The sequence below is a fragment of the Coloeus monedula genome (assembly GCF_965178545.1).
Source record: "Coloeus monedula genome assembly, chromosome: 2".
NCBI classification, from domain to species: Eukaryota; Metazoa; Chordata; class Aves; order Passeriformes; family Corvidae; genus Coloeus; species Coloeus monedula.
Window position 1 is genome coordinate 18,516,522 of NC_138782.1, and position 26,735 is coordinate 18,543,256.

Sequence of the window (26,735 nt, forward strand, 5' to 3'; positions counted from 1 at the left end):
TTGTAAATGGTGGATTTCACTCATCTTACAGCAAGTACAAAAAGAAAAATGCCCACAGAGATCTCTTGCTGCTCAGTGCTGTTCCCTCTGCAGCCCTGTAGGGTAGGTGCTATCAGCTGTTGCTAATTTGAACTCATTTCCCTTCCTTGGCGTTTCCCACCCATGTTATGGGGTAGGGAGGGTCTGCTGGCAAGCTCTTGTCCTGTTGGAACATAATGCAAGTACGTCAGTTATTGCCCACTTAAGATATTGTGCTGTCATGTCCTAAATCTTGTGCAGGACTCTTCCATGGGATGTCAGAAGAATGAGTCTCAAAAATTAATTTTGAGACAGGTGACAGAAAAGATTTAGGCCCAGTAGCTATTTTTTTTACACCAGTGCCTATGGTTTGTATTATAGTTAAATACCCTCATAGTCCTATTTCACCACTGGCTAAGCTCAGGAGCCTGGTGTGTTTAAAGAGGTGCATCCTATGGGATTTATACTGATTGCTAAACCATAGAGTTTTAAGAGTCTCCTCTGCTCTCAATCCTGCTTCATTCCCCACCTGTGGGAACTGCTTGTGAGCACAGCTGTGCTTACATCCGGAGCTTTTGTACTGATTGAAATCATGGCATTAAGCTGAAGGTAAGAGTAGGTCAGAGATGTTATTTCTAATTATCACAATTATGAACTAATGATAGACCAGTCACTAGTACAAAGAATTGCTTTCCTTAATGTGAAGCAAATTTAGCTTGCAGTGCAGTGTTTTGGCAACAAGAGGAGTGCTTTGGAACTCAGTTGCTGTCACAGACTTGAAAGCAAAGGACTCAGCTGAAAAGGAGAATATAAAAGGTTTAAAGTGATTGCAATAGTACTATTTTCTTAGGGTAGAGTATCAGACTCTGCACTTACTTAAATTACCAATGCAGTTACAAATCTAGACCAGGCATTCAGCACGATCACTTAGCATTAGGCAATGCACAGTGAAAGAAAAGAGAGATTTTAATGGGAAAACACTGTCACAAATAGGTAAGTACTGTGCTACTCTGCTCCATCACCTGGGAATAGAGTTGGACTGTGAGTGCTGAAGAGGCTCTAGGGCATTCCTGAATGCCACTGGCACTGGTGATGTCAGAGAACTGACAGGTGAAAATCATTCCTGAGACTGTCCCAGGACGGAAAACAAGGCAGCACTTCCTTGCCTGTGCAGGAAGCAGCTCTCCAGTTTACCTGATTTGTGTGTGCATATGTGATACCCTAAATAGAGTCCTGTGTGCAGCAGAGGGGGTTTTGCATCTCTTGTGTTTTCCAGATCACACGTGGCTGTGTATGGGTTAATAATTTAAGTAAACTACCCACCAGCTCAGACTGAGATCTAATGTAAACTGCAAAATTGCCAGTAACAAAGGTTCAATAGATCAACTTTCCTCCTTGGGGGACATCTTTACAGCCTATCACTTGAACACTCTTCTTTAACTGTGTGTAGGTGGCTGTGTAATTGGAAGTTTCTGTGGATGAAATGAAGGCATCTAGTTTAGTGCCTCTTTCTTTAAACCAACAATGCCAGCATAGCTGATAGGAATGAAAAAAGAAGCCACGAAAGGTAGCAAACCGGCTTTAAATACTCCAAGGAAGCAGATCTTGAGAAAAAGAAGCCAGGCTGCAATCACTGCAGTAGCTGTTAACTTCAAGAGCAACTTGACTATTCCTGGACTCTTCTGGTTCCCCATAAAGAAAAGTTTTGCCTAATAGCCACCTTCCACACCTATCCTTACAAAGGAAGAGAAGGGAAAACACCACCTCGAACGTCAGAAGAGTTATGCTGCATAAGAATTACTTACTGGCATTTTTATTTATGAACTGTTCAAGATATTATAAAACAATCCCTAGTCACTAAGATAATCTCCACTGGCTGTGCAAAGTGCTGCATCTCTTAGCGCTCTGAGTTAATTTTCCTTGTGAGATGTCTTGTCCCGTAGTGCAGGATATGGCTTCTCTAAGGCTGACAAGAGCAGGAATGCTTGGGAGGCTTTGCTGGGGGCTGTGGCTGCGCCACCGTTCTTGCAGTTGGAGTTATAAGCAGAGAAATAGTTCATTCTGTAGAGCTCTGCTTGGCTCTTGCAGCAACCAAGCTTGCTCATCAGCAGAAAGAAATCTCTCCGAAATGCTTTGGTGAAAATTGCGTAGAGAAAGGGGTTTGCACAAGAGTTGACAGGGTAAAATAAAACCAGCAGGATCTTGGAGTTGGTGACTGTGATGAGAGGAACTTTGAAGGCAGCGGATATGGCAAAAAAGGAGATGGGGGCCATGCAGGTGAAATCCGTGAAGATCAGTATTGCCATTCTCTTGGCGACCTTGGTGTCTTTATTGGCAGCTACCAGCTCTGGGTTCTGCACAGCGATGTAAATCTTGATGTAGCAAGCACAAATGACAATGAAGGCGACAACATTCAGCACCAAGATCAGCAGAATGTAGGCTTGGGACAGGCCTGTTTCGATATCCATGGGCAAACAGATGCTGACCTTCATGTAGCTGCTGACCCCGAAGAGAGGCAGCACGGCTATCCCGATGGAGAAGAGCCAGCCCCCGAGCATGATGGGCACGGCGTGGCGCAGCCGCAGCTTGCGGTCCAGCTGCATGGCGTAGGTGATGGTGTGCCAGCGCTCCAGGGTGATCACCGTCAGCGTGTACACCGACAGCTCGCTGGCAAACACCGTGAAGAACCCGGCGGTGCTGCAGCCGCTGCCCGTCTGCCAGTCTATGGCGTGGTTGTAGTACTGCCCGCTGGTCTGGGCGTCCACGGAGGCGATGAGCAGGAGGTACAGTCCCATGCAAAAGTCGGCGAAGGAGAGGTTGCACATGAGAAAGCGAGGGACGGTGAGCTTGTAGTGGCTGGTCAGGAGAACGAGGAGCACGGTGAAATTGCCGGCGATGGCGAGGATGTTTATAAACCAGATCAGCACTCTGAGGAAGCTGTATCCCAGGATGTCTTCGCAGGGATTAAAGGCATCTGGTTCTGGAGTGCACGTGACGACTTTAGGCTGACAAAAGTCATACTCGAAGTCAAAGCTGTCCGTTTCACTGTCATCAAAAATGGTCGAGTAGCTGTAGGGAGAACTTTCTTCATCTGTCACAAACGGGTGTGTGTTCTTCTCCGCTGACCACAGCGATGTGTTGTTGGAGTCATCTCTGTAACCACGAAAAAACCAACCCCCCCAACAGGAGTGAATTATTTGTTACATGCTACTCGCATTCTTCTGCAAAAGACAACAGATAACAGTTGTTTTAAAACAGTGACTTCCTCCATGTGTTTCTACAGGGTGTTTACAAATAACAAAGCCCTGTAAGGATGCTTTGTGTTTGGGAAGCAGCCTTGGAGAGCAGCAGGGGTTACAATCCCATCCACAGAAATACTCTCTTATACAACCTGATTATTTGGAAGTACTTTATTGTGACTGCTTTGTGAGGGAGCCATCGTTCTCATGCTGCTGGTTGGCTGCAGTCCAAGCTATAGTAAGACTTGAGCTGATGGATTACAGCTTTGATGCACAGAGGTTTCACAGGCAGTTGTAGAAGCCATATTGAAATAACCTAAGGGTTTTAACTCTGCACCTTTGCTCCCCTTAGGAAAGGCACTTAGCAAATGAATTCCTGAGCCTATGTATGGCTTGGGAGGTGCTGAGGAATTTGATGCTCACAGTATTGTAAGGCAAGGAGTAGGAGTGCATGGTTAACTAAGTAAAGTTGATAGCTAGGAATTTGTTAAATTTAGGCTGAACCCAATGCCTAATGAAAAATGTTGTAGGTTTTTAAGATAGACTTCTATAATCTCTAGGTCATCAAGAGTGTGGTGATAAGTCTACCAAAGAAGAAATGTTTTAAAAGCAAACACTGTCTTTCCTGGCACTTCCCTGCCATAACAGGTGCCTATTTTCCAACTTCCCAATCATCCTGACTGTGAATGTTTGGTGGGCAAACACTCAGTCTGCAGTGTGAGACCTGGAAAGCATCTCTATTAGGACAGCTCTTGAGAAAACTGGTTGCTTTAGGATAATTTAAACACATGCTTAAGCTTCCACATCTACTGAAGCATGTCCATGAAATGATATTTCTGGAGCAGGGTCTTAACTGGCAAATGAAACTGAGCTGCTTTTCAGCTATTCCTGTGGGGCAAATAACTTCCCAAACTTGTAATCCTAACTCTTCTCTCTGTATATGAAAAACTGCCCAATGTCTTGCATTTACTTGCAAACTGGAAGAGTAAGAAATACATTTGAGTTTATTTACTAATGAAAATTGTTGTGATTTTCTGAGAGGCTGTGGAAATGTGCTGCTATGTGCTGCTATGTGCAAGCTGGATTGCTGGTGTTTTTTTTTTTTTTTTTTTAACCAATGAAAACTCAGGACTTTCAGATGATTTCTGCTGTGGTTCTGCAGCCATTAAGCCCATGAACCTTACTTTCATTTGCTTATTATAATGACTGCTAAAAGAATTGCTGAGATTGGGATTTGCCAGAGCAAAAAGCTTCAGGAGCCAATAGGCTGGGCAGACTATTTAATGCACAGCAGGAGTGCAACAGATGCTAATCCAAAACAAGCAGACAGATAAAACCAAATGGCAAGTGTAGGAGGCCTCACCAACCAGCAAACAAGATAATGTCCAAGGAAGTAATCATCCCAATGAATCAATCACATTTCAGCTGTATTTTGCCACTGGAATTTTGTGACAATAACCTTGTTTCTTCTAGACTTCACAATGCTTTGACGCCATGTCAGGGCTGCTAACAAGTCTCAAGGTCTGCCAATTAGCTGTAGAGGGATGAAGAATAGCAAATCCTTAAACTTCTCCCTTAAAAGCTGGATTAGAGCCTGTGCCATCCAGCACAGCCAACACAACAGTTTTGATATTAGCCTTTCTCATTGTCACATTGAACACTGTCAAGCAAACAATATGATGATATGGAAAGACTTGTTTAGACGGAATAAACCACTGGCATGGGATCATCATACTTCTAGCTCAGGGACTCCGTTCTGCCATGGAAAACTAATGATATGCAGAGTCCTAATTACCCTTTCTATAGGTAAAAAAAAAAATTATTAACAATGGCAGCTCTTCTTTGAATCACACCAACAACTGCAATTATTTCAGGGAATGGAAAGTCTCCATGTAGGCCACTAACTTCCGTAAATATTTAATCATTGGTTTGAAGTCCTTTCAGAATTCAGAAGATAAACTGGAGTGAGTATAGCTCATGAAATCATGAGGGTTTTTTTTTTCCCTTTCCTTTTGAACATCCAAATCTTCGTTTAATGATAGTAAAATTACCACTTGTGCAACTTGTAGGGGTGACTGAATTGGCAGGCAAAGACCTGCTTAGTGAAAAAACATGTGAACAGCAGAAAGGGGAGGAGGTCTGTATTTGCTACTTCCATCATCTCTATGCAGAGAGGTACTTACAGCATTTTGTTAGTCGGTTTCCTCATGGTGCTTTCACACTCCTTGGAGAAGTTGTCAAAAATGGAAAGCAACAAGTTCTGTCTGCAAGAAGGATGAGAAGAAAGTTAACTTTCAGGCTGGATTTTGGCCAAAGCCCTGGCTTCTCTGCAAGTGATCTTCACAGCCATATAAGGTAAGGTGGTTTCATGGCTGCACAAACGTTCCTGTAGACATCAGGAAGTGGGAAGAAGAAGGCTTCAAATACTGTGAAAATAGGCAGGACCTCAAGGGGTGTATAAGGATGGTCTTTCAACTTGGTTACTGTGTAGGATGTATTTTTTTTTATAGTGAAATAACTTGAACTGGAATTAAAAGGTGTGTTTTGAAATATTGTATTGAAGTGGGCCAGATTCTCCAGCAGGACGAATGGAAGCAGGCTGGCTTTTGAAGTTCCTGCTAACAGCTGCTGGGAAACTGGCCTGATACAGCATCACTGAGTGCATCAGGTTGGAAGGGACTGTGATGGGGCATCTGGTCCAACCTCCCTGTGTCATCCTAGAACACAATCCAGACAGTTCTGGAATATGTCCAGTGAGGGAGACTCCACACGCTCTCCGTGCAACCTGTTGCAGTGCTTGGTTACCTGCACAGAAGGAAGTTCCTCCTCATATTCAGATGGAACTTCCTATGCCTCAGTTCCTGCCTATTGCCTCTTGTTCCATTGATTGGAACCACTGAGCAGAGCCTGGCTCCATCCTCTGACCCCTCCCTGCAGACACTGACAGCCATTGATGAGGTTCCCTCTCCGTGTCTCTCCTCGAGGCTGAATGAACAGGCCCAGCTCCCTCAGCCTTTCCTCATCAGAGAGATGCTCCCAGCCCTTGATCATCTTCATAGCCCTCCACTGGACGTGCTCCAGGAGCTCCATGTCTCTCTTGCCCTCAGGATCCCAGAACTGGACACAGCACTCCAGACGTGCCTCACCAGGGCTGAGCACAGGGGCAGGATTCCCCTTTACCTTCAGGCAATGCTCTTCCTAATGCACCCCAGGACACCATTGGCTTTCTTGGCCACAAAGACACACTGCTGGCTCAGGGACAGCTTGTTGTCCACCAGGACCCCCAGGTCCTCTGCAGAGCTGCTTTCCAGCAGCTCAGCCTCAAGCCCATACTGGTGACCCTATTTACTGTCTGGGATCTGGAGGTAGACTTTGCATGCTTGAAGTAAAGCAGTTTGAACAGTACAAGTTGAAAGATGACATATTTGGCAACATCTCTAGTTTTGAGGCTTTGAAAGTAGCAGCCAGGTACTCTACCAGCATGAACGGAAATGGCTTTCTCTCACCTCATTGCTGATGCCCGTGGTAGGGGAGCAGTTGTTTCCTGATTTGCATGGGATTTTCCCCCCAGCAATTTACTAAGAAAACAGTCACTTAATATAAGGAAGTGACTTACTAAGGCACCCCTGTTTTTATAGACCATGCTCATGTTGCAAAGCCAAGCACCCAAAAATTAATATAGTATCAGAAATGTAGTTGTCTTTATCAGGATGAATACTTTTTATTTTCTCTCCCAGAAATGCTCCTGCGTTTAATACACTCAGAGATGTGATCTGTGACTGAATCAGTTCTGTAGCAATGGAAACCCTTTACAGGAGATTCTTTCTCTTCTTGCAGAATCAAGAACCCCTTAGTAAAATGGGGTAAGCAGAGAAAGAATAGCACCAGCCTTAATTTTACCCTGAAGAACTGGAATTTGTTCCTGCCTTTCCAAGACAGTCTTGAAGTGAAGGCATGGGAGTGACACCGACCAGGCCTCTCACAACTGCCTGCTCAGCACACCTTTTCTGTGGCCTTCATTTGAGTCAGGTAAGAAGTGAGGCACCTTCATGGCTCAAACTAAACTCCTTTGGGGTTGCTTTGGCTGCCTAAAGCCCGCTAAGGGTTGGTTTCTTTGAAACATAAATCCTGAAAAATAAGCTCCAATTTTCTGGGATTAAATACCCAAAGTTAGTGGATGCAAAGCTCTCCCTGTGCCACGGTTTCCAGTTGTGGGGAGAACAATACTGTCTGTTATCTGAAATAGCTGGAACTAAACTGAGTAACCTCTTCCTGTAGGCTTGGGGCAGGCCCTAATTTTGGTGGGTAATTGAAAGATTGACCTTTCTACTATGTCATCATATCACCTGAATTGATTAAGCTACATAACTAAAGGCTACAGGGGGTTCTATTTTTTTTTTTTTTAAATTTTAAATTAGGGCAGCATGCTATTGATAAAGATCTGTCTTCTGTGTGCCAGTAGGCTTTTAACTGAGATACCAAAAAAATATAAGCTTTAAGCAAACTTAGAATAATGTTTCTGATGGCAGATCCAGGGCACAGAATGGGATCCATTTCTGCTCTAAAATAAATGGACATGATTTTCCTGGCTTTAGCAGAGATTTGCTGTTTCCTGCAAGGCCTTGCAATACACCAGAGCTTCCCTGTAACTGGAATAAAGATAATCAAACCTTGTGAGCTGAATAAAGCAGAATTGCCATTTTGGCGCTTCTGAAGCACCGCAGTACAATAATGGGCTATTTGGACTTACTTTTCTGTCCTTAGGTTTCGAAAAGCACAGCAGTGGCTGGGATATGTTAGGACAGCTTCCAGAAGACTGCTGAATTTATCCAGTGGTGGCAGCCTCTTTAAAGAGTAAGATGACATTGCATTTAAGACCTGAATGGCCTCAAGCCCATAACTAGGCAGGGACTCCAGCGCTGTTGAAGAAATATCCCTGTGAAACAAAGAGAGCATTCACTTTTCTTTTCATCCCTATAAAAATACAACCAAAGCATGACGGTAGGTAACAGCAGCTGGTTTTTTCACAAAGGTTTAGATCTACAAAGTCACTTCAGCACCTGATGCCCAGCTCAGAGACATGGTCTGTGAAAATACAGAGCGATGGGGTAAGAGCATCCCTTTGGCTCAGCAGCTCCAGCAAGGCAAGGAGCTCCCTTTGTCCTGGGGAAACTCAAACCCACCACTCCAGGGACTGTGTCCTGACCTTATTGTTTGAAATCCAGGCATGGAGTGAGGGATGCCTCTTTAAGATAGAGGCAGGGAGAGAAGAAGGTGGACAAAGGTGACTCTCCAGCCAGCTAACAGGTAGGACACCCTCCTGGCTCTCTGCTTGCCTCTGAAGTGCTGTTCTAGGTGCTTTAATTAAATGGCTATTAAATAAAACCCCCAAAGAATCTGTCATTCTTGCCAACACAAACATAAGCAGTTTGACTTAGAGTAACTTCAGAGGGGCTGTTTGTGTGAAGAAAGTCCATCAGTGTGACTAAAGAGTCAGGACATTTAACAAAGGAAAAAAAGGCCCACAAATCTGAAAGTGATATCAGTAATGCCATATACCACAAAGCACCAATAAAAGGCACAAAAAAGGCATGTGCAGCACAGACTGCTATTTACAGAACCACACTGTGTTTTATTGCATGGAGTTACAGCCAGGGCAGCCCTCCAGTAAGTCCTTGATTAATAAATCATGAGGATGATAATAACAAGTTTTATTCAGCATGAGCTTACAGCGTGCAATCAGCTGGTTCAATTTTATAAACAAATCGTAAACCAATATATATATTGCCAAAACATATCCATCCTACCAAAGGACAAGTTAGTTTGCAATGTCAGAGTACAAAACACAGGAACAGGATCAGGAGGATCTGACACAAATAAAGCAAAGGCCAAAATATCTAAGAGGTGGAGATCAATGCCAACACTAGAACTGGCTGATATGTGTTTGCCAGGGTGCAAACTTCTTTCACCCTGTAATTTCATGGCATCTTGTTGACATGTTTCCACTTTATGCACAGAGGGTAAGAGATCAAATCTCCTTCCAGACTCAAAGCCTGTGTTTGCTGTGGTGACACAGCTCTGGTGGCACTGTGCAGTTCCCACAGGACACTCAGGTAATGGAGGTGTGGATACTTACAAGACATCTGGCCCTGTGGCCCCTCTCAGGGCATCATTGTGTATCCGCCTGAGGTTCTTGTTGTCCTTCAGGATTCTGTGGAACCAAAAATGAACTCTCTTTATGTCTGTATTTTAAAAATCACTTTTTTGGTTTCTTCTTCACACCTGTTTCAATTCGTTCTCTCACCACAGCAGTGGTTGTTGCACTGCCTGGCTGGGGACAGCTTGTAATTCCCACGTGACCTTTACTTCCTCTGATGCCATCAGATCATTATCATCTACACTTAAAAGTGCTAAATTCCATATTTTTCTGACTTAAACCAGGAACAACAAGGCTGGTTCTTTCACTACAGTAGCAAACATACATTTTGCCCAACCAAGAGATTAGTCCCCCAGCGTGTGAGAGGGATTTAAAGCCTACTGATGTTTCCAGACATAAACTATAGATTCCTGAGTCTGGGCTACTGTTTCAAGTTTTATACTAGTTTATGAAATTTTGTTAAGAATTATGAGCTTTTCTCACAAAAGCTTTACTATTTTAATAGATATTGTTTCGGGAAAATCAGTAAGACCTGTAGGATTAACGATTGAGTCACAATGACACTGAAAGATGCAGTTTGGGAAATACAAGACACAGCCAGTTAAGCTGAAGGAAGAGCCTCTGACTATATTTAAATTCTTATTTACTGTTTAATTTACTGAGGAGGGATAGCATACTCACAATTGATTCAGCTTTGTCCCATTGAAGGCATGGCTGTGGATATCTTCAAATCCATTTTTATACAACTTGCTGGAGATTAAACAAACATGAGGGAAAAAGATTTGGAAAAGGTGAGATTACATTACGTACTACAAGTTTCAAACCTTGGTGCTGCTTATAAAGAATGAAGGTAACTATAGCTCTTAAATTAAGAAAGATGCAGTTTAAATTCTCTAAGCTCCTTCCTGTTTCGCTGCTGAAGAGAACTTTTGCTGAGGTACAGATCCTCCCCCTGCTGAGGGGCTTGCCTGTGCCTACCTGGGGCTGAGATCTAGGTAGGCACACGCTGGACACTAGTCCAGCTAAGCTCCTGGCACACAGACAACAACCTGGAGGCAGAAGACCAGGATTTTGTGGTGTCAGCAGGTGCAGATGGAAGACTGCAAGGCCTAGAGATGTGTCAGGTGGAAAGCAACCGTAAAGCCTGGAGGGAGCTGCTGGATTGCAGATCCTCTATGGACAGACAAATCTAAGAGACAGCCTTGCAGAGAGGCAAGGCTGAGTTGTGCATCATCCAGCAGTCAGTGAGTTAGCAGCTTCTCCAAAGCGCTGCTGCCAGGCTTGGTTTGTGCTGTGGGATCCCTGCTGTTTCCTGCGCTGCACACGTCACTTGATGCCACCTTGGGTCCTGGTTCCCCACCCTGGGGACAGACACCTAAAGGCTGGGCTCTGCTACACCTCGGGTCCAGCTCTTTTCCTTCTTCAGGAGATGTAACCTGTGGGTCTATTAATACCCGTTTGTGGTATTAAATTCATGTATCCAATAGAAATTCAAATAGTCACCTGTATATATTATTTTTTCTTTAATATTAAGTCCTAATAGAAAACTTGGCACAGTTTGTGAATTAAACAGCATTTCTATTGCTTTTCCACTTGCTTTTGGGATAGCACAAACTGGCCCTATGGAACATGCTCCCAGGTGCTTAAGTGTGAGGAGCACCTGGCTCCATTTGATAGATGGTATCTACCTCAGCACAATGCTGAAATTAGTGATAGCTTTAAAAACCTTGACAACATGTAGGATTAATTTTCCAATCCACCAGAAACATTAACTGTTGGAAAGGCTAAATGAGATACTTTGCAGTGCAAAGTATGACTGCAGGGTGACTTTACACCTCCATAGATGACTTGTGTTTCACCAGACCATGTTGTAACAAGAGGAATTACTTCAGCTAATTACAGCTAACCACATGGGGCGGTGTTAACACATAGCTCTACAATTAGGAAGCTGCTGATAAGATATTTCTTTTCTTCTTGTGGTGAGCTCCCTATCACAAAAGGATGGGAGAAAAATGACTGTTGGCTGTTGCCTGACTTAGACTCCCTCCCATTTAATACACTTTAGGGTTACAGTAAAGACTTTAAGCACCTTTCTCCATCTCTTTTATGTTCATTTTCTTGCACCATTAGCAGAATCATAATTTTGCTGAAGTTATTTTGAGAACTTGTTGGGAGGAAAGAGGCTCATAAGATGAAATGATGCACTAATCCAAGCAATTGCTCTTCTTTAGCATCGTGTAGGAGCAGCATTCAGTCACATTTATGCCCAGTTCCTCTCTTGCTTCCAGAAGGTATTGGCCAATACATAAAATCTGTGTTAAAATTACTGCCATGCTGGCACATCAGCCTGATGAAGATTCCATCAGTTGCAGTCCTTGATCCTGTGCACAGCTCCTTTGCAGGTGCATATATTCATGGCATTTTGGGAAGGGCTCTCATTGGATATGTACTGGAGCCTGGCCCCCAAAGGCTGGCTTCACTGGGCTCCCCTGGGGTTTGTGGCTACCACACCAAGTGGGTGGCCTGCTGCTGCCCTCTTGGCTCAGAGGGTCCTTCCTTGGGACACCCAGATTTCATCCACATCCTGCCAAGAGGCTCAGCTTGTGATTTTTCCTCTTCCAGCTCTACTTTGTGGAAGCTTTTGTGAAGACAAGTGACTTGTGAAATCCATGGTACTGGCAGAGGACATCTCACCTTGGCTTCCTGTTGCTTTCTGTGTTCCTCAGGTGGGGTATCTCACAGCATCAAACCCACCCACCTCACAGGGGGCTGAATCAATGAATGCATTGTTGGCTAAAAGGAAAGTCTTGGGTGTGGAGACTTAGAGGGATCTTATGGGACCATAAACTGAAGCAAAAGAAATCAGGGTAAGAAGCAGCATCCATAGTTTGTACCAATTTCTTCTCTGTCTCCATCACATCCCTCCTCAGAGGGACCCTGTGCAGCTGAAGCTCAGCTCCCTCAGACTGGTCCCTGCAAGCACTGTTTCAAGAAAATGCATCCCTGAGGTAAGAACAGAGACTTTGGCCTGCAGCACAGCTTTTGTAGTTTGTATCCTGATGATGGTATTTTTAAAAATAACATTGCATGGAAGATGAAGATTTAGATCCCTTGTCCCATTTTCTTTCCTAAGTGAAGTTATCTTTTGGAAAAAACTCAGCTTTTCACCTTAAAGAATATTCCTATGTTTCTTAGGCATTTCAAATTCAACTCACAATACATATACATACTTTATGGGGCTTAATGTCAAGATTTTCATGAAGTCAACCCACTTTCCTCAAGCAGAAGTGTTATCCTCCCAGAAGGAGCTGGAGCTAGGATTATATTACTCACAGTGTCAGTGATTCATTGTTCATCCCTTGGAAAGCATTTCGTGGTATAATTGTCATACGCAAATTATCACAGAGCTCCCTTTGGAAGGAAAAGAAAAAGGTGTTTTTGTCAGAGATTCAGAAACAAGATGGAAAACACTGGCAGCTGGGTTAGGTTGGGTCTCTACTTACAAAATAAAATGAGCTTCCAGTGAGAAGATCTGTGTCAGGTCTGGAAATTGTCTTATTCCAGTGTTACAAATGCTCCTAGAGAAAAGCATAATTCCTATTTATAGAAGAAAATATTACCAGAGTGGATGCAACAAGAAGCTGACTTGGTAGGTCTAAGTTTAACAGTGCTTTAAAAGGTGACTGACAAATATAATTTGTAAGTAGGCTCCAAAGGTGTTTCTAAGGCCTTTAAAAATCAAGTTTTTTATCATTCTCAAGCAGTGTCCTGGAGGAGCAGCATATGTTCTCACTACATTAAGCACGAGGGAGATTTTTTAGTTATACCTTTTGTTTAGTGCCCTGTTCATCTGAAAGCTTTATTCTAGAAATAAGCACTGAACTACTTTGCAGACTTCTGTTTTGACCATCACTGCCCTGCCCTTGTCTATTGAAAAACCTCACTATTGGTTAACTACAGGTTAAAGCTATTGTAAATGATGTATGTACTTCTAGTACTCTGTAATGCATGAAAAACCCTTTTCCTTACACTCCTTAGTTTGACTTGTCTACTCCTTTGGAGAAAAGAATAAATAAAGCAAACAGAAAAGGAATAGAACTCATTCTTACAAATATTTTAGCTTTGGAAGATTTCTGAACGCTCCGTCCTCAATGTGCAACAGATTTTTCGTGTTCAGGATTAATCTGTAATGAGGGAAAAATATTTCAGTATTATAATCATTATAGATTTGGGAGGGCCCTGTGCTTTGCTTGTGATTTACTTTCTCAGAAAACAGTCTTCAAATATGCTGCTGGGTGCATTTTGAGGGACTGTTGGTAATAAAAATGGCCTGCAATTTTTAGGCAGCCAACAAAAGATAACGCTGCCTGAATTCTCATGGTTCTCTGAGCTGATCTGGTTTGGATCCACCTGGTGACTGGTGGAAGTTAGCATTTTGGGCTTCGATGTGGGGCTGAGCCTGGACCTGAGTGTGTGTGTGTGTGCCTGGTCCTTGCTCCACAAACAGATCTCTTCAAATCATCCGTCGTTTCCATTCAGGAAAGGCAGTTCCTCAGGTACTTTAACCTCTTCAGGGCACCATGGACTTCCTTAGAGCAGTGGTTGGTAGGAGTGGATCAGCAGAAGCTGGGAGAGAATTATGTGAGTAGTCCTGTTTGCTAGTGGTCACTCAAAAAACAGGCGGATCTCTTAATCAAGGAGCACTTTCTGCAGCTAAACTATCTATAAACATCTGTGTTTGCCCCACTAACTGTAGCCCAGCTCCCTCCCTATGCATGGCTTACAAAAGACAAGGTTTTAGCATGTGAAAGGGCAAGAAAAGTTGAAATTCAAGAATGCCATTGAACTCACCTACCCTGATCATCCATTGAATGTGGACTTGAGTGCAGCAGGGGACATCAAGCCCCTGCAATATGAGTCCTGTACAGCATTCAAGATTCAAGGAGGTTTTTTTGCCAGCTCTCTGTAGCTCTTTAATGGTTTTGCTTAGCTTTTGGGTTTTGGAAGACAGGCATTAGACAAGCTATCCAAAAACTGTAAGGGTCAAAACTTTTATTCCTTCCCAAAGCACACCATTGATCCCAGTGGAAGTTGGACTCATTCAGAGGTTGAGAAATCTTTATCCCTTGCTTATGTGAGTAACTGGCTTCAGTGATGTTCACACATTTAAAAAAAAAAAAAAGAGATGAATTTGTCCTCACTCAGTTGCACAGTTTTAAGCCGCTCACTGGTCATGCTGTGCAAAAAAGGCAGTGATGAGATATTGAATCGGATTTATAGTTTCCAATTTCACTAAACATTTCAGAGCATTCTCCTAGTCATTGCTTTTAACTCTCTCTCTCAGATGCCTGTGCTATGCAGGTCAAGTTTAAAATCAGTGCGTGTTCTGTTTGAGTAGTATTTCAGTGCTCCACAGAAGAGCTATGCATACTAAGCAGCTGTATTTAAATAATGTACGACTTTGAAAATGGCATCTTCAAAAAGAAAGATTTTTCTCATCTTTTGTCATCTTGAATTCTTTCCCCACTTAGAAAGCCTGACAATGCCAGCAGAAGCAGACACAGAGCTCCACTCCTGCCACTGAGCTCACTGAAAACTGTGGGACTCCGTGCAGGGATGTCTTTGCATGAGCTAGATCTCCAAGGCCAGGCCTTACAGAGTGCTCACTATTTATATGGTACTTTGCAGAGAAATGTTTCTCATCATAGATCTCAATCAAAGCCAACCAAAGTAACAGAGACAGATTTGGTCCAGGAATACTTCTCTGCAGACTGTTTACACCTTGATGATCCGAAACCACAACATGGATGCCTTTTTTTTAACTGATGCTCACATTTCAGACAAGGTGGGAAGGCTGTCAAAGGCGCTCGCTTCTATTCTCTCCAGGGAGTCGCTCTGAGAGATTTCACTACAATGAAAACAACAGACACAAAGCAACACATTACCAGAAGAAACACCAGCAATCGGCTTTCCACTTTGTATTTCCTTCTTCTTGCACCCTTGTTCAACCCCTCCTGCCAGTCCTGCCCATGCCTCACCTCAGACATCCTGGGAGCCTGTGCCAGTGGCGTTTGAGAGGACCAGCCTTTTGCTGTCCTGGCAAAAGGGAAAGCTGACCCTTAGGAATAAGTAACTCTGTAACAGCCAATCTCCACTTCCTCAGTAAATTGCAGGTAAGGTAGGGACTAAGGGCCAGAACTAATGTAAACAGAGTGAGCCCAAGCCTCATGAGCCTTTTGCTCCCTCCCATTGTTGGTTCTGCTTAGTGAATTTATTTGCTGCGTGAGGACATGGATAACGTTCACGGTGCTTCATATACTATTATCAAGTCAGAATTATGGTCGTCTAATCCACAGATGTAGAAATACACAGATATGGATTCAACACACTTTATGAAAAATTTTAGGATTTAAATGCCATTTTCATTATATACATGCAAACTGAAAGGAAGTGGCTCTTTTCATCATGACACAGACCAACGTGACTGTTTTTGGTGGCACTCTGATTACAGATGCTCCTATTCCACATCTGTACTCAAGATTAACCAATACTGACATAGAAAAAAAAATCCACTTATTAGATGCTTGTTAAATGCTTGGTTTCTTAGATTAAGAAATTTCTTAGATTAAGAATCTTAGATTAAGATCTAAGAGGCTGTGCAAAACTGAGTCCTGAAAGTAAATAGTATACATTGATGCATATATAAGGGAAAGATCTTCAAAACTTCTCAACAGAATTGACTAGAAGGACACACAAACTAAACCTAAGATTATACACTGTCAAGAAAATATACTATCCAAACAACTGGATTGCATCTGCACAGTCACATCAGTATTGTCACAGTCCTGAGTGTTAGTTAATTCAATTACAATTATGAGAAGACGACTCCTATTGGTGTTGATAATAAAGCCCCTTAGACCAGAATGAATTCTGTATTTCATTTGTAGTGGCAAAGGGGGATGCACACTAGAAATCACACAGTTAACATGTACGTGTGTCTTATGGAAACATTAAGGATTTTTTTCATTATCATAATTCAGTGAGAATGTTATTTTTTGGTTTTGCACTAGTTACTCATAAATGAAGCAATCTCTGATCCTCAGAGATTCACAGGCTGGGAGGGATCAGTGCCTGCTCACAGAACTTGTTTGGGGTCTGAAACATGGCTCTTCCATGGGATCCTCCCTGTCAGCCACAGTTTTTCCATTTACATATGTTGCAATGACTTATGGCATGAGAATAATTTATCATCTGATTTTCAGAGAGTGATGTGTTGCCAAATAACTGATTTAGAGATTTACTATTTTAAAATACGCATTTTTCAAAGTAGCATTAAATCTCAATAAAATTATGAAGTGTTCTACAAACTAACTTCAGAAAAATACATCAATTTCTACAATGTTAATTTGGAGAGATTCATTAAAAGCACACAAAAAGATCAATTAAATTCTCATTATGGAAGGGAAAATGCCATGAACAAACCATTCTCTATGGAGAATATGACATATGTACAGCTTGAGAAAGTGTAGCCTCAAGTTATGCAGGTAGGAGAAATTTTGTAGATTTAGGTTGGTCTCCAGTGTGAAATGATTAAGTTCTCATTAAACATTCAGATTCAAGTGAATGCAAGAATACAGCACCACTTGGATTCTACTTTAATACTGTATTGCAGTTGGATATGTACAGCAGAGAAGTACAAAAAGTGCACCTTGAAAAGAAAGCAGCATCTTCTGTGCTGCTGCTTAGATTCTGGGGGAGGTCATTCCTCTGCTCTTCACTGCACTGCTGTGTCATCAGCTTTGTCCTTTAGAGGCCACTCAATGCAGACAAAATAAAAAATAATAAATAATGGAGACTCAAGTATGCCATCTTTCAGCTGGAGTAACAGCAGAAATGAGGCCAAGAGGGGTAAGGTGAGCCTTAGGGTCTGAATCATTGGTGGAAAACAGGTACAAAGCCAAGGGTTGGGAAGTAGTGCAGACCCGGTGTGCAAAATTACAGCACTTGCAAACTGAAAGATCAAAGAGAGGGCTCAGCTCAGTCCTACTGATCCCCTGCCAAGCTTCTCTCTCACTGCAAAATGCTGAAGGAATGTCTCATTTGGGTCTTCTATAAAGGTATAATCACAGAGTGCCATGGCTGTCATTGCAGAGGTGATGTTTGATGATAGAAATCTATCTCCTCGTCTAATCAAATGCTCCTCTCATCAGTTACTAGCTGTATCCAGTTCTCTCTGACATGATTAATATTTCATTATTTGATCTTTAAACGGGTGTTAAAAATCACACATTTTCAAGGCATTTTTGTATACTGTTTATGTGAAAAGGAATGCTATGTTTATCCTTCCCCTGTGGTTTTTTTTCATCAATAGTGTGTATTAGCCACACATTTTTACATTATTATAAAATGATGATTTTTGTAAGAAATTAAGGAAAAGCCTATGGAAAATATTGACAACTTACATGATGGAGGAATCTTGAAGTCCTTCAAATGCATGTGATGGGATTACTTTTACAGGGAGATGAGTAAATGATCTGAAAAAAAGAAGAGAGGGAGGAAAGGTTGTAAGGCATGAGGTTTCCTTGTTTATAATTGTACCATTATGGTAGGGAGAAAACCAATCAAGCATAATGCCACCTTATTTTTCCTGCAGTTCTCTGTACCTCTACAGCCTGATCCATTTGTCATTGATCTCAGTTAAATGGATATCAAAGGATATTGGGTCAGTTCCTCAACAGCATAAATTTGAGAGTAATCACCATCAAATCAATAATAATCATAACCTATTAAGTAAATTTATAGCCTGATGAAAGTAGGCTGCTACAGTCACAGTCAAAGGGAGCTACAGGCTATTTAAAGTTAGATCCCCAGAAGAAGTGGCTTTCATATAAAGTTTTCTCTATAAAACAGTATCTTTGTGTTTGCTGCACCATGTCCTCCTCCCAGCAGTATCCCTGTAATGTTGCAGCATGGCATCATGAATGTGGCTATGCACAAAGTGTAGAAGAATTTCAAATCAGGCAGATATAATGGATTTATTTTTTAAATAAATTGCATCAGTCTGGTTAGTTGATTCAAAGCAACTGTGGGTTTTAATTTTTAATTTTTTAGTTTCTCTGACTGAGAAATTAACAATGATGTGGCAGACAGTGTCACATTTTACCATTCTCCACATCTGAACCATACTACTTTTACCAGACAATTTGTCCACCCATGAGCACACTCTCCCTGATAATGGCCATAGGAAAATATTTAACATATTTCAAAATGTTATCTCTGTAAAAACAGATGATTGCTCCATTTTGCTTTAGAATGACAAATATCTAGTTAGAGACATTTGTTTCCCATCCTTAAACTCATCCCCTCAAGGCTTTTTGACTGAAATGTTTCTGTGTTATTCACATAACCTGTTTTTTTTGTTGTTGTTGTTATCATAATCCTTTATATGAAGAAACATGTTTATGATTGTCAATACTTATATTAAATGTTCATCAAGTTTTATATATATATATGTATATATTTTTATATATTTAAAAATATGTCATACCTACACATTATAAAGGCAGGCTGTCACAAATACTGTGGCTAAGGGTTACAAATCTGGATGTACCAAGGAGCCTGGAAGTCACTTCCTAGCTATGTTCCAAAAAGTCTGTGTGATTTGGGGAAAATCATTTAGTTCCCTTGGACCTTGCCTACCTGTCAGTAAACTGGGAATAACAATGCTTCCCTACCTAACAAGGGTGATAAGAGGATATATATGTTATTCATGCCGTTGTGATTGGATCATACCTGTCTCTAGACTGATGCTAGCATGTTTTGCTGTGTGGGACGTTTGGTTAAATCAGAGATGAAACTACGACATGCAGCTTGAAGAAAGTATTTTTCCCTGAAGGGTAGAGACAGGTAGAAGTAATTTGCAGTAGGTTTTAACACTCTGAGCCAAAAGGAAAAGAACTTCAGGAAGAAGCAAAAAGTAGAAGCTGAGAAATTCCTGCTCTATAACCCTATAACTTTGCCATCAGCTCAGGCTGCTTGGAAAACAAAACATACCTTTTATGAAACTGCTTGCAAAAAATATCATAATTTACAAAGGAAATGGAAATGTGACTGAAGGTGCAAAAACTAAAACCAAATCTTGGCTTTCAGTTACATCAGCCCATGAGCCTACTACCTCCCTGTGACATGCTGGTGGGTGAGCAGCGTGCTGGTTGTAATGGCACATGGCTTGGAGTGACAGGTGATGATCTTTAAGGTCCTTTTCAACCCAAACCCTTCTATGATTCCATGAATATTTACTGAACAGCCGCAGTTCTCTCAGCCTGTCTCTTTAGGAGACGTGCTCCAGCTCACTGAGCATTTTTGTGGCCTCCTCAGGACTCACTCCCGCAGGTCCACATCCTTCTTATGCTGGAAGCCCTTGGGCTGGATGCAGCTCTCCAGGTGGGGTCTCACAAGAGCAGAGTAGAAGGGGAGAATCCCCTCCCTTGCCCAGCTGGCCACGCTGCTTTGGATGCCGCCCAGGATACCACGGGCTTCCTGTGCTGCCAGCACACATTGATGGCTCATGTCCAACCTCTCATCCACCAGCACCCCCAAGTCCTTCTCAGGGCTGCTCTCAATCCATTCTCTGCCCAGCCTGTATTTGTGCTTGGGATTGCCCTGGCCCACATGCAGGACCTTGCACTTGGCCTTGCTGAACTCCATGAGGTTTGCACAGTCTCAAGGCCTCGTGCCTCTCCCACCTCTCAAGGTCCCTCGCCTCCAGCGTGCCGATCCCACCACACACCCCACACACACTTCCACCCCAAACCTGCTGAGGGTGAGCTCCGTCCCACCGACTACGCTGCCGACAAAGATGTAGATCAGAGCTGCTCCCAGTATGACCCCTGAGGAATGTCACTTGTCACTGCTCTCCACTCAGACATTCAGCCATTGACTGAGTGCAACCACGCAGCCAACTTCTTATCCACCAAGTGGCCCACCTGTCAAACCCATTTCTCTCCAATTTAAACACAAGGATGTGGGCCAGTGTCAAATGCTTTGCACAAGTCCAGGTAGATGATGTCAGATGATGTCAGTCAGATCCACCACTGCTGTAACCCCATCCTAATGGGCCACCCAATTTTTCAGGCATAAGATTTGTCCTGAATAAAGCCACACTGGCTAACACCAATCACCTCCGTAGTTTCCATGTGCCTTAGCATGGTTTCCAGGAGGATCTGCTCCAGCATCTTGCCAGGCATGAAGGTGAGACTCAGTGGCATGTATTTCTTTGGGTCTTCCTGATTTCCCTCAGTAAAAATGGGGGTTATGTTTCCCCTTTTCTTAATTCCATCAGGGCGTTAGCTTTCCTAACCTGATTCCATCTGCTTAATTTCCCTGAATTCTTCCCAGGCTACCAGTTTCTGCTTCCACCCTCTATTCCTTCTTTTTGTGTTTGAGTTTGTTCAGGAGTTCCTTGTTCATCCATGCAGGCCTCCTGGTGATTTGCCTGACTTCTTCTTTGTTGGGATGTATCACTCCTGAGCTTGGAGCTGATCTCTGAATATCAACCATCTTTCTTGGGCCCCTTTTCCCTCCAGGGCTTTATCCCATGGGACTCTGCCAAGCAGGTCCCTGAAGCGGCCAAAGTCTGCTCTGATGAAGTCCAGGGTAATGAGCTTGCTGTGCACCCTCCTTGCTGCCCTAAGGATCTCAAACTCCATCATTTATGGTCCTGGCAGCCAAGGCTGCCCTTGAGCTTCACATTCCCTGCCAGCCCCTCCTTGTTGGTGCGAACAAGGCCCACCCTGCACCTCTCCTCCTTGGCTCCTCTATCACTTGGAGACAGAAGTTATCATCAAAGGATTCCAGGAAGCTCTTGGATTGCTTATGTCCTGCTGTGGTTGAAGTCCCCCCTGAGGACCAGAAATTGTAAATATGAGGCTGTTCCTCTCTGTCTGTAGATGTTTCATCTGCTCGGTCTTCCTGGTGTGGTGGCCTGTTCAGATTTCTTTCTGACAGCACTCAGACTGCGATACTCAGATATGACCATTCAGCCGAGGAAGCTTTTGACAAAAAATGTTTTTACAAAGCTTTTGTACATCTAACTTGCCCACACTACTGGCCTGACTTCTGTAGCTCATGAAAAGAGGGATGCACCCATCTTTAATGTAAATTACCTGCACTGTTTCGAAAGACTATTGTTAAAGGATAAACTTTTGCCCTTTTAAGAAAGCCTGTAAAGTTTCTTTCATATCTCATGCACCATAACTTGTATGCTTGTACTTGTTGCTGTCATTCAGTGCTGACAGTGCTGTGGCTCCACAGAATTGCAGGACTTCTCATCCTTGGAAAAAGACAGAAAGAAATGGAGAGCCAGCCAGACTTCCTGGCACTCAGCAGCCCTTGGCATTTCTATACATTGTCAAGATTGGTTTTCAAGGTACATAATTCTAGGCAGTAAGGTTTGAAATGGCCAAGCTAAATGTATTTAAGGCTATCCAAGAGCATTGGGAAAGACAGGAACTGCCACCAATAGACTTGAGCTCCAAGAAAAGCTTTTGAGAGCTCTGGATGTCCCAAAAGCTCAGAACTACTTGCAGTCCTGCTGAGGAGGAGTCAAAGCCCAAGCACACTCACACCACTGGAGGAAATCCCTGTATTACAGAAGTGGCCTTTTGCAAAAAGTGTTTAGTTGAACTCATTAATAATAATAATAACAACAACAATAATAATAGTAATAACAATAAAAAGAACAGACCCAATAGCAATAGGTATGAATGAATTATTGTAGCTGGGTTGGCTGTTATATTTTATATTTTATTGTGTCTATTTTATAGGATTACTTCTATTTTTAATGCCCAAAAGATGAAAGCATAAAGTAGACTCTTGTTGGCAAGCATTTTATTCTGTGGCATCCTTAAACTTGGGAGGATTTGGAATATTGATGGAAACTATGGCTGAAAACCCACTATTTTCCTAGGATTTTTATCAGCTTCTGGGGGGCAGTGTAATAGGGTGGGCATTGATTTTTAAAGCTCTGTATGTTGGGCATTATCTACCTGAAATGTGAACTATGATATAACACAAGCACCCAAAGAGCACCTTCCACTAGGTGATGATGGGTGATATAATCTCCTGTGGAAGACACTTTGGCCCTGAAATTGCATTCTTTTGACAATCCCAAAGAGCCAAATATAATATATATAAGGAAGACATGGTACAACTATCTATGTCTTCAGGCTTTTGCCACAAAGTTTTGTATTTGATGTCTCATAATTTGGTGCCTAATCACATGTCATTCACCCAACTGCAGAAGCTCTGCACACAGGGGCACACACTCAGGTATGGCAAAGTGAACCTCACCATGAAATGAAGTTTTTGAAGGGGCAAAAACGTCTTAAGTTATCCAATGCCCATTGCTGTACAGCTGGTGTTGGGTACCTATCCAACCAGACTTTGCTTAAAACCCCAAAAGTACATATGAGATTTCAAAAGAAGGAAAATCATATTTTGTTTCAAAATATAATGGTGTATTAAAGGTTATTTTTCTGCTGAGACTAAGAGGACATATAGCTGCTGTAGCCAAAGGGCATTCAAAGGTGTCTGAATAATGGAGGTTCTGTAGTGTTTGTGTAATGTCCAAACTAAAAACAGGAGCTTGAGAAAAATATGGTCAATTCAGGACTGTATAAACCCCATAATTCTGCAACCTGTCAGAAGTCTAATAATTTTGAAAAGTTTTTTCATCAATAATGTGACATAGCAAGGATAACTCGGGTAAAGAAAAATGGCTGAAATTTCCCTACGGGATACATACTAGTAATATAATAAAGTATCAAAAATACATTTGGAAGCACAGGTCATTACAGCATCAGATTTTACTCAGATAGAGTGGGAGTTACATATTGGAGCTTATTTTCTTGACTGGCCGTACAATTAAGAAGGACTTTCCTGAGGTCTGGTTTCTGTGTTACAGTGGTAGTGTAACAGAAGGATGTGGTCACCCCGGGAACTGAGCTGTAACAACCTAAACCACTTGCACTTACAAGCACCATGCTGTGATTCCAGGTACAGATGTGGCTGTGAGGGGATAAAATTAACATTCTCTGGCTTTGTTTCTCATACACAGAGCTGTGCAAGGGGAGAACAGAGCTAGGAAGATTGGTAACGTATGGAAAGAGAAGCAGTCAGCACTAACAAAGCTCCAGGAACTATATGAATAAGAGAGAGGGGAAGACAACAGCTAAATGGATGAGAAGAAACTGGTATGAAAACCAAAGGAAAAGATGAAAGAAAAGAGGTTGAATAACAACTAAACAAAAGAGTGAGAATACGTGTACATCTGTAGGGTTAGCGACTACATTCATATGTACAGCTTTGTAATTGTGTGATGAATGCAGGATTTCTATTAAAAAAATACAAAGAAGTGGAAATTTTAATAGTATAGGTTCAGGTTCAACGTAAAGCAGGCTGGAAGCAGAAGGAGCTGGATATGTCTGTGAGTGCAGACTGAAAGACAGGGATTTTTTTGACCTCTAAGTGCAAATATTTTCTATGTAGGAATATTGAGCTGAATCTTGGTTGAACTCTTTTCTGACTGTAAAGTTGGTTTCTACAGCCAGCCTAATAGCGGGAGTTTGTGTACAATCGTCAGGATTAAATGTTATATTAAAGGTAGAAAGGGAAATTTTTTCTCTTCTTTTTGTCCATTACCTAGCCCTGTTGCTCTCAGTGAGGAAGAACTGGCAGCAGCCATAAACCCATTATCTGTCCTAACATGATCACTGAGGTTGAGATGTGGTTTCCTCTCGGGTGACAGATGGAAAGAGAGATAAAAGATGACACCAAAACAGAGAAAGAATAAAATCCCAGAAGTTTAGGGCTCTTGATAACCTCTCCTGGCTGTGATGTGCATCATCCTAATAAACATACTTAATCCACTGCCAGCTCTGCAGGGGCTGTGAATACTGTGGAAGAAATGTGCTTGTTGCAAAAACTGTGGAGAGTCTCTCCTGCTTCCATGGGCTCTGCTTTCTCTGACAGTAAGGCAACACAGGGAAATAAGAAGGGAACAAATCCAGGATAGAGAATTTTCTAGAATCTCTGACTTCGGAGGAATGGTTCACATGGCTCTAGATTAGTACGAATTAGGTTTCCTTGCTCCTATCCATTCCTGAGCTAGGGAGAAAGGGAAGAGGAGATCAGGGTTAGTATCATCCCTAGGGAATTTCAAGAACAAGTTAAATTTACAAACAAATCAGATGAGAATGGAAAACACAGGCTTTGTTACCAAGAGGGTCATAATAAGAAAACCCCAGCTCAATTCATGCAGACATAACCAAGGGATCCTGGAAATGGCAACTATTCTATCTGCTGCTCTTCTAATCCCATATTTTGATGCCATGATTGTTTAGATCAGGGCTGTAACTGAGCCCATAAACAACAACACACTTGTATACCTACGTATGTCAATTATTTGGTCTGGTCTCCTAGATCATGAGCTTGGACTATGGTGTGTGAGTGGGGAAAGGGAAAGTGCATGATGCCTTGTTATTTTTATTTAATCCTAGCTCCCAGCAAAGCATTAGGCAGAAAGTTATGATGGACCACCCTGCAGAGATCTAAACAGCTGTCAAAACTCACAGGAATTATTTTACTAAGAAAGGGGGAAAGAAAGTAGTCAAGAACCTGTCAATGAGCTGAACCTCAAGAAGATGCAATGAACACAGTGAGAACGATTTTGATGCTTCAGGATACAGGGAAAATTAATTGCACAAACTTTGGGAGAAGAGGTTACAAGAAGTCCAACAGATTTGTGAAAGAAAAAAACCAAACCCTAGAACTGACAGAAGGTTTAAGGTCACATCTCTGTATTTTAATCCGTTTTCTTTAAAGCCAACCATGCCACTACAAGGCGTTGGTTTTGGAACAGGAACGGCAATTCATGTCGAATGCAATGACGGGAGACCACGGAAAGCCCTGACATCTGCACCCCGTTCCTCTGTCACTGAGGCTGCTGCAGAGTGACACAGTTTGCCCCTTGCGAAAAGCTCCCGAAAGGATGCGCGTCTCTTTCCCAAGGGGAAAACTCATCGTCCGGGTTTGCTTGAACTCGGAAAGTTTGTAAACTCCAGCCGCACGTTCCGCACCTCCGCGCGGCGAGCGATGCTCCAAGCCCGCGCGGCGGGTGGAAGGGGACCGCAGTCCCCCCAGGCCCCGGTGCGGCCATCCCCGTCCCGGTCCCGGTCCCGGTCCCTGTCCGAGCGCCCCGCGGTACTTACGCGCGGGCGGGCGCGGGCAGCGCGCCGTGCGGCGGCGGCGGGCAGCGCAGCGCTCCGTGTGTGCAGGTGCAGCGCAGCGGGCAGCGCCCGCCCGCGCCCGCGGACAGCGGCGGCAGCAGCAGCGGCAGCAGCAGCGGCAGCAGCGCGGGCACCATGGCCGGCCCCGCTCGCCTCCCGCCGCCTCTCGCTCGCCTCTGCCCGCCCGCAGCCCGCGGGACGCGGCCCCGCCTCCTCCGCCCGCCCCGGGGCGGGAGCGCCGCCCGCCGCCCCGGGGATGCCGCGGGCATGCCGCGCTCCGGCCCCCGGGGCTTCCCGGGGAACATCCTTCCTCGGCTGCTCTAACTAGGAAAGCTGGCTGCAAAGCCTGCAGGTAGCTGGCAGAGGTTTCCTTGGATTTTCAGAAGTTCGGCTCCCCACTGTCCTGCCTAGGAGGGACCGCAAGCGGTGCTGCCCGTTCCTAGCAGAAAGCTCCCCAGTGCCCCCCGTTCCTAGTGGGGAAGCTGTGAAGAGGTGTGGGCCTGGGAAAAACCCATTTATCTGGCTGTGAACGTCTTGGAGAGTTGGTGCCTGAGGGAAAATGTGCCGCATTTCCCTTATATTTCCCTTATATGTATATTTTGTGGTTACAGCACCCTCGTTTGGGTACGGAAGTGGTTGGGATACATTGCACCCGTCAGTGTCAAACACTCTCTTACGGGTCCGTGCTGTATCTCTGACGAAGGATTATAATTTGTCTGCTGGGTGATCGGAGAGGCATTTCTGAGTGCATCACTTGTTACTTTATGATCAATTATACCCTTTGTATGAAAGAAGAAATCATGTTCTTAGCACTACTTATCTTCACAAAGGCCCATCCATTTTGTGAAGGACTGTTTTCCACGTAACTATCTGTTGTTGTTATTATTGTTTATTGCTACAACTATAGCTTCAAGAAGCTAGAAGGAAGCTAGTTAGAAGCTAGTTAGAATTCAGGACCTTATTTATGGTGAGTGATGGAGCAAGCCACCAAAAAGATAATTTTTCCCCAGAGCAGGCTTTGTAAAATAAGTGTAA

The 26,735-nt window shown here is 43.2% G+C and overlaps 1 protein-coding gene across 1 annotated transcript; it reads right to left on the reverse strand.

The window, feature by feature from the left end:
* Positions 1-1,928: 1,928 nt before the first annotated feature.
* LHCGR (luteinizing hormone/choriogonadotropin receptor) lies at positions 1,929-25,837 on the reverse strand (the record flags this gene model as incomplete). Its single annotated transcript, XM_082299659.1, has 11 exons — positions 1,929-3,171; positions 5,441-5,521; positions 8,008-8,193; positions 9,394-9,468; positions 10,096-10,164; positions 12,748-12,825; positions 12,918-12,992; positions 13,524-13,598; positions 15,248-15,322; positions 17,877-17,948; positions 25,683-25,837. 11 exons carry the CDS (start codon positions 25,835-25,837, stop codon positions 1,929-1,931), a joined length of 2,184 nt encoding a protein of 727 aa, XP_082155785.1.
* Between the last annotated feature and the right edge of the window lie 898 nt (positions 25,838-26,735).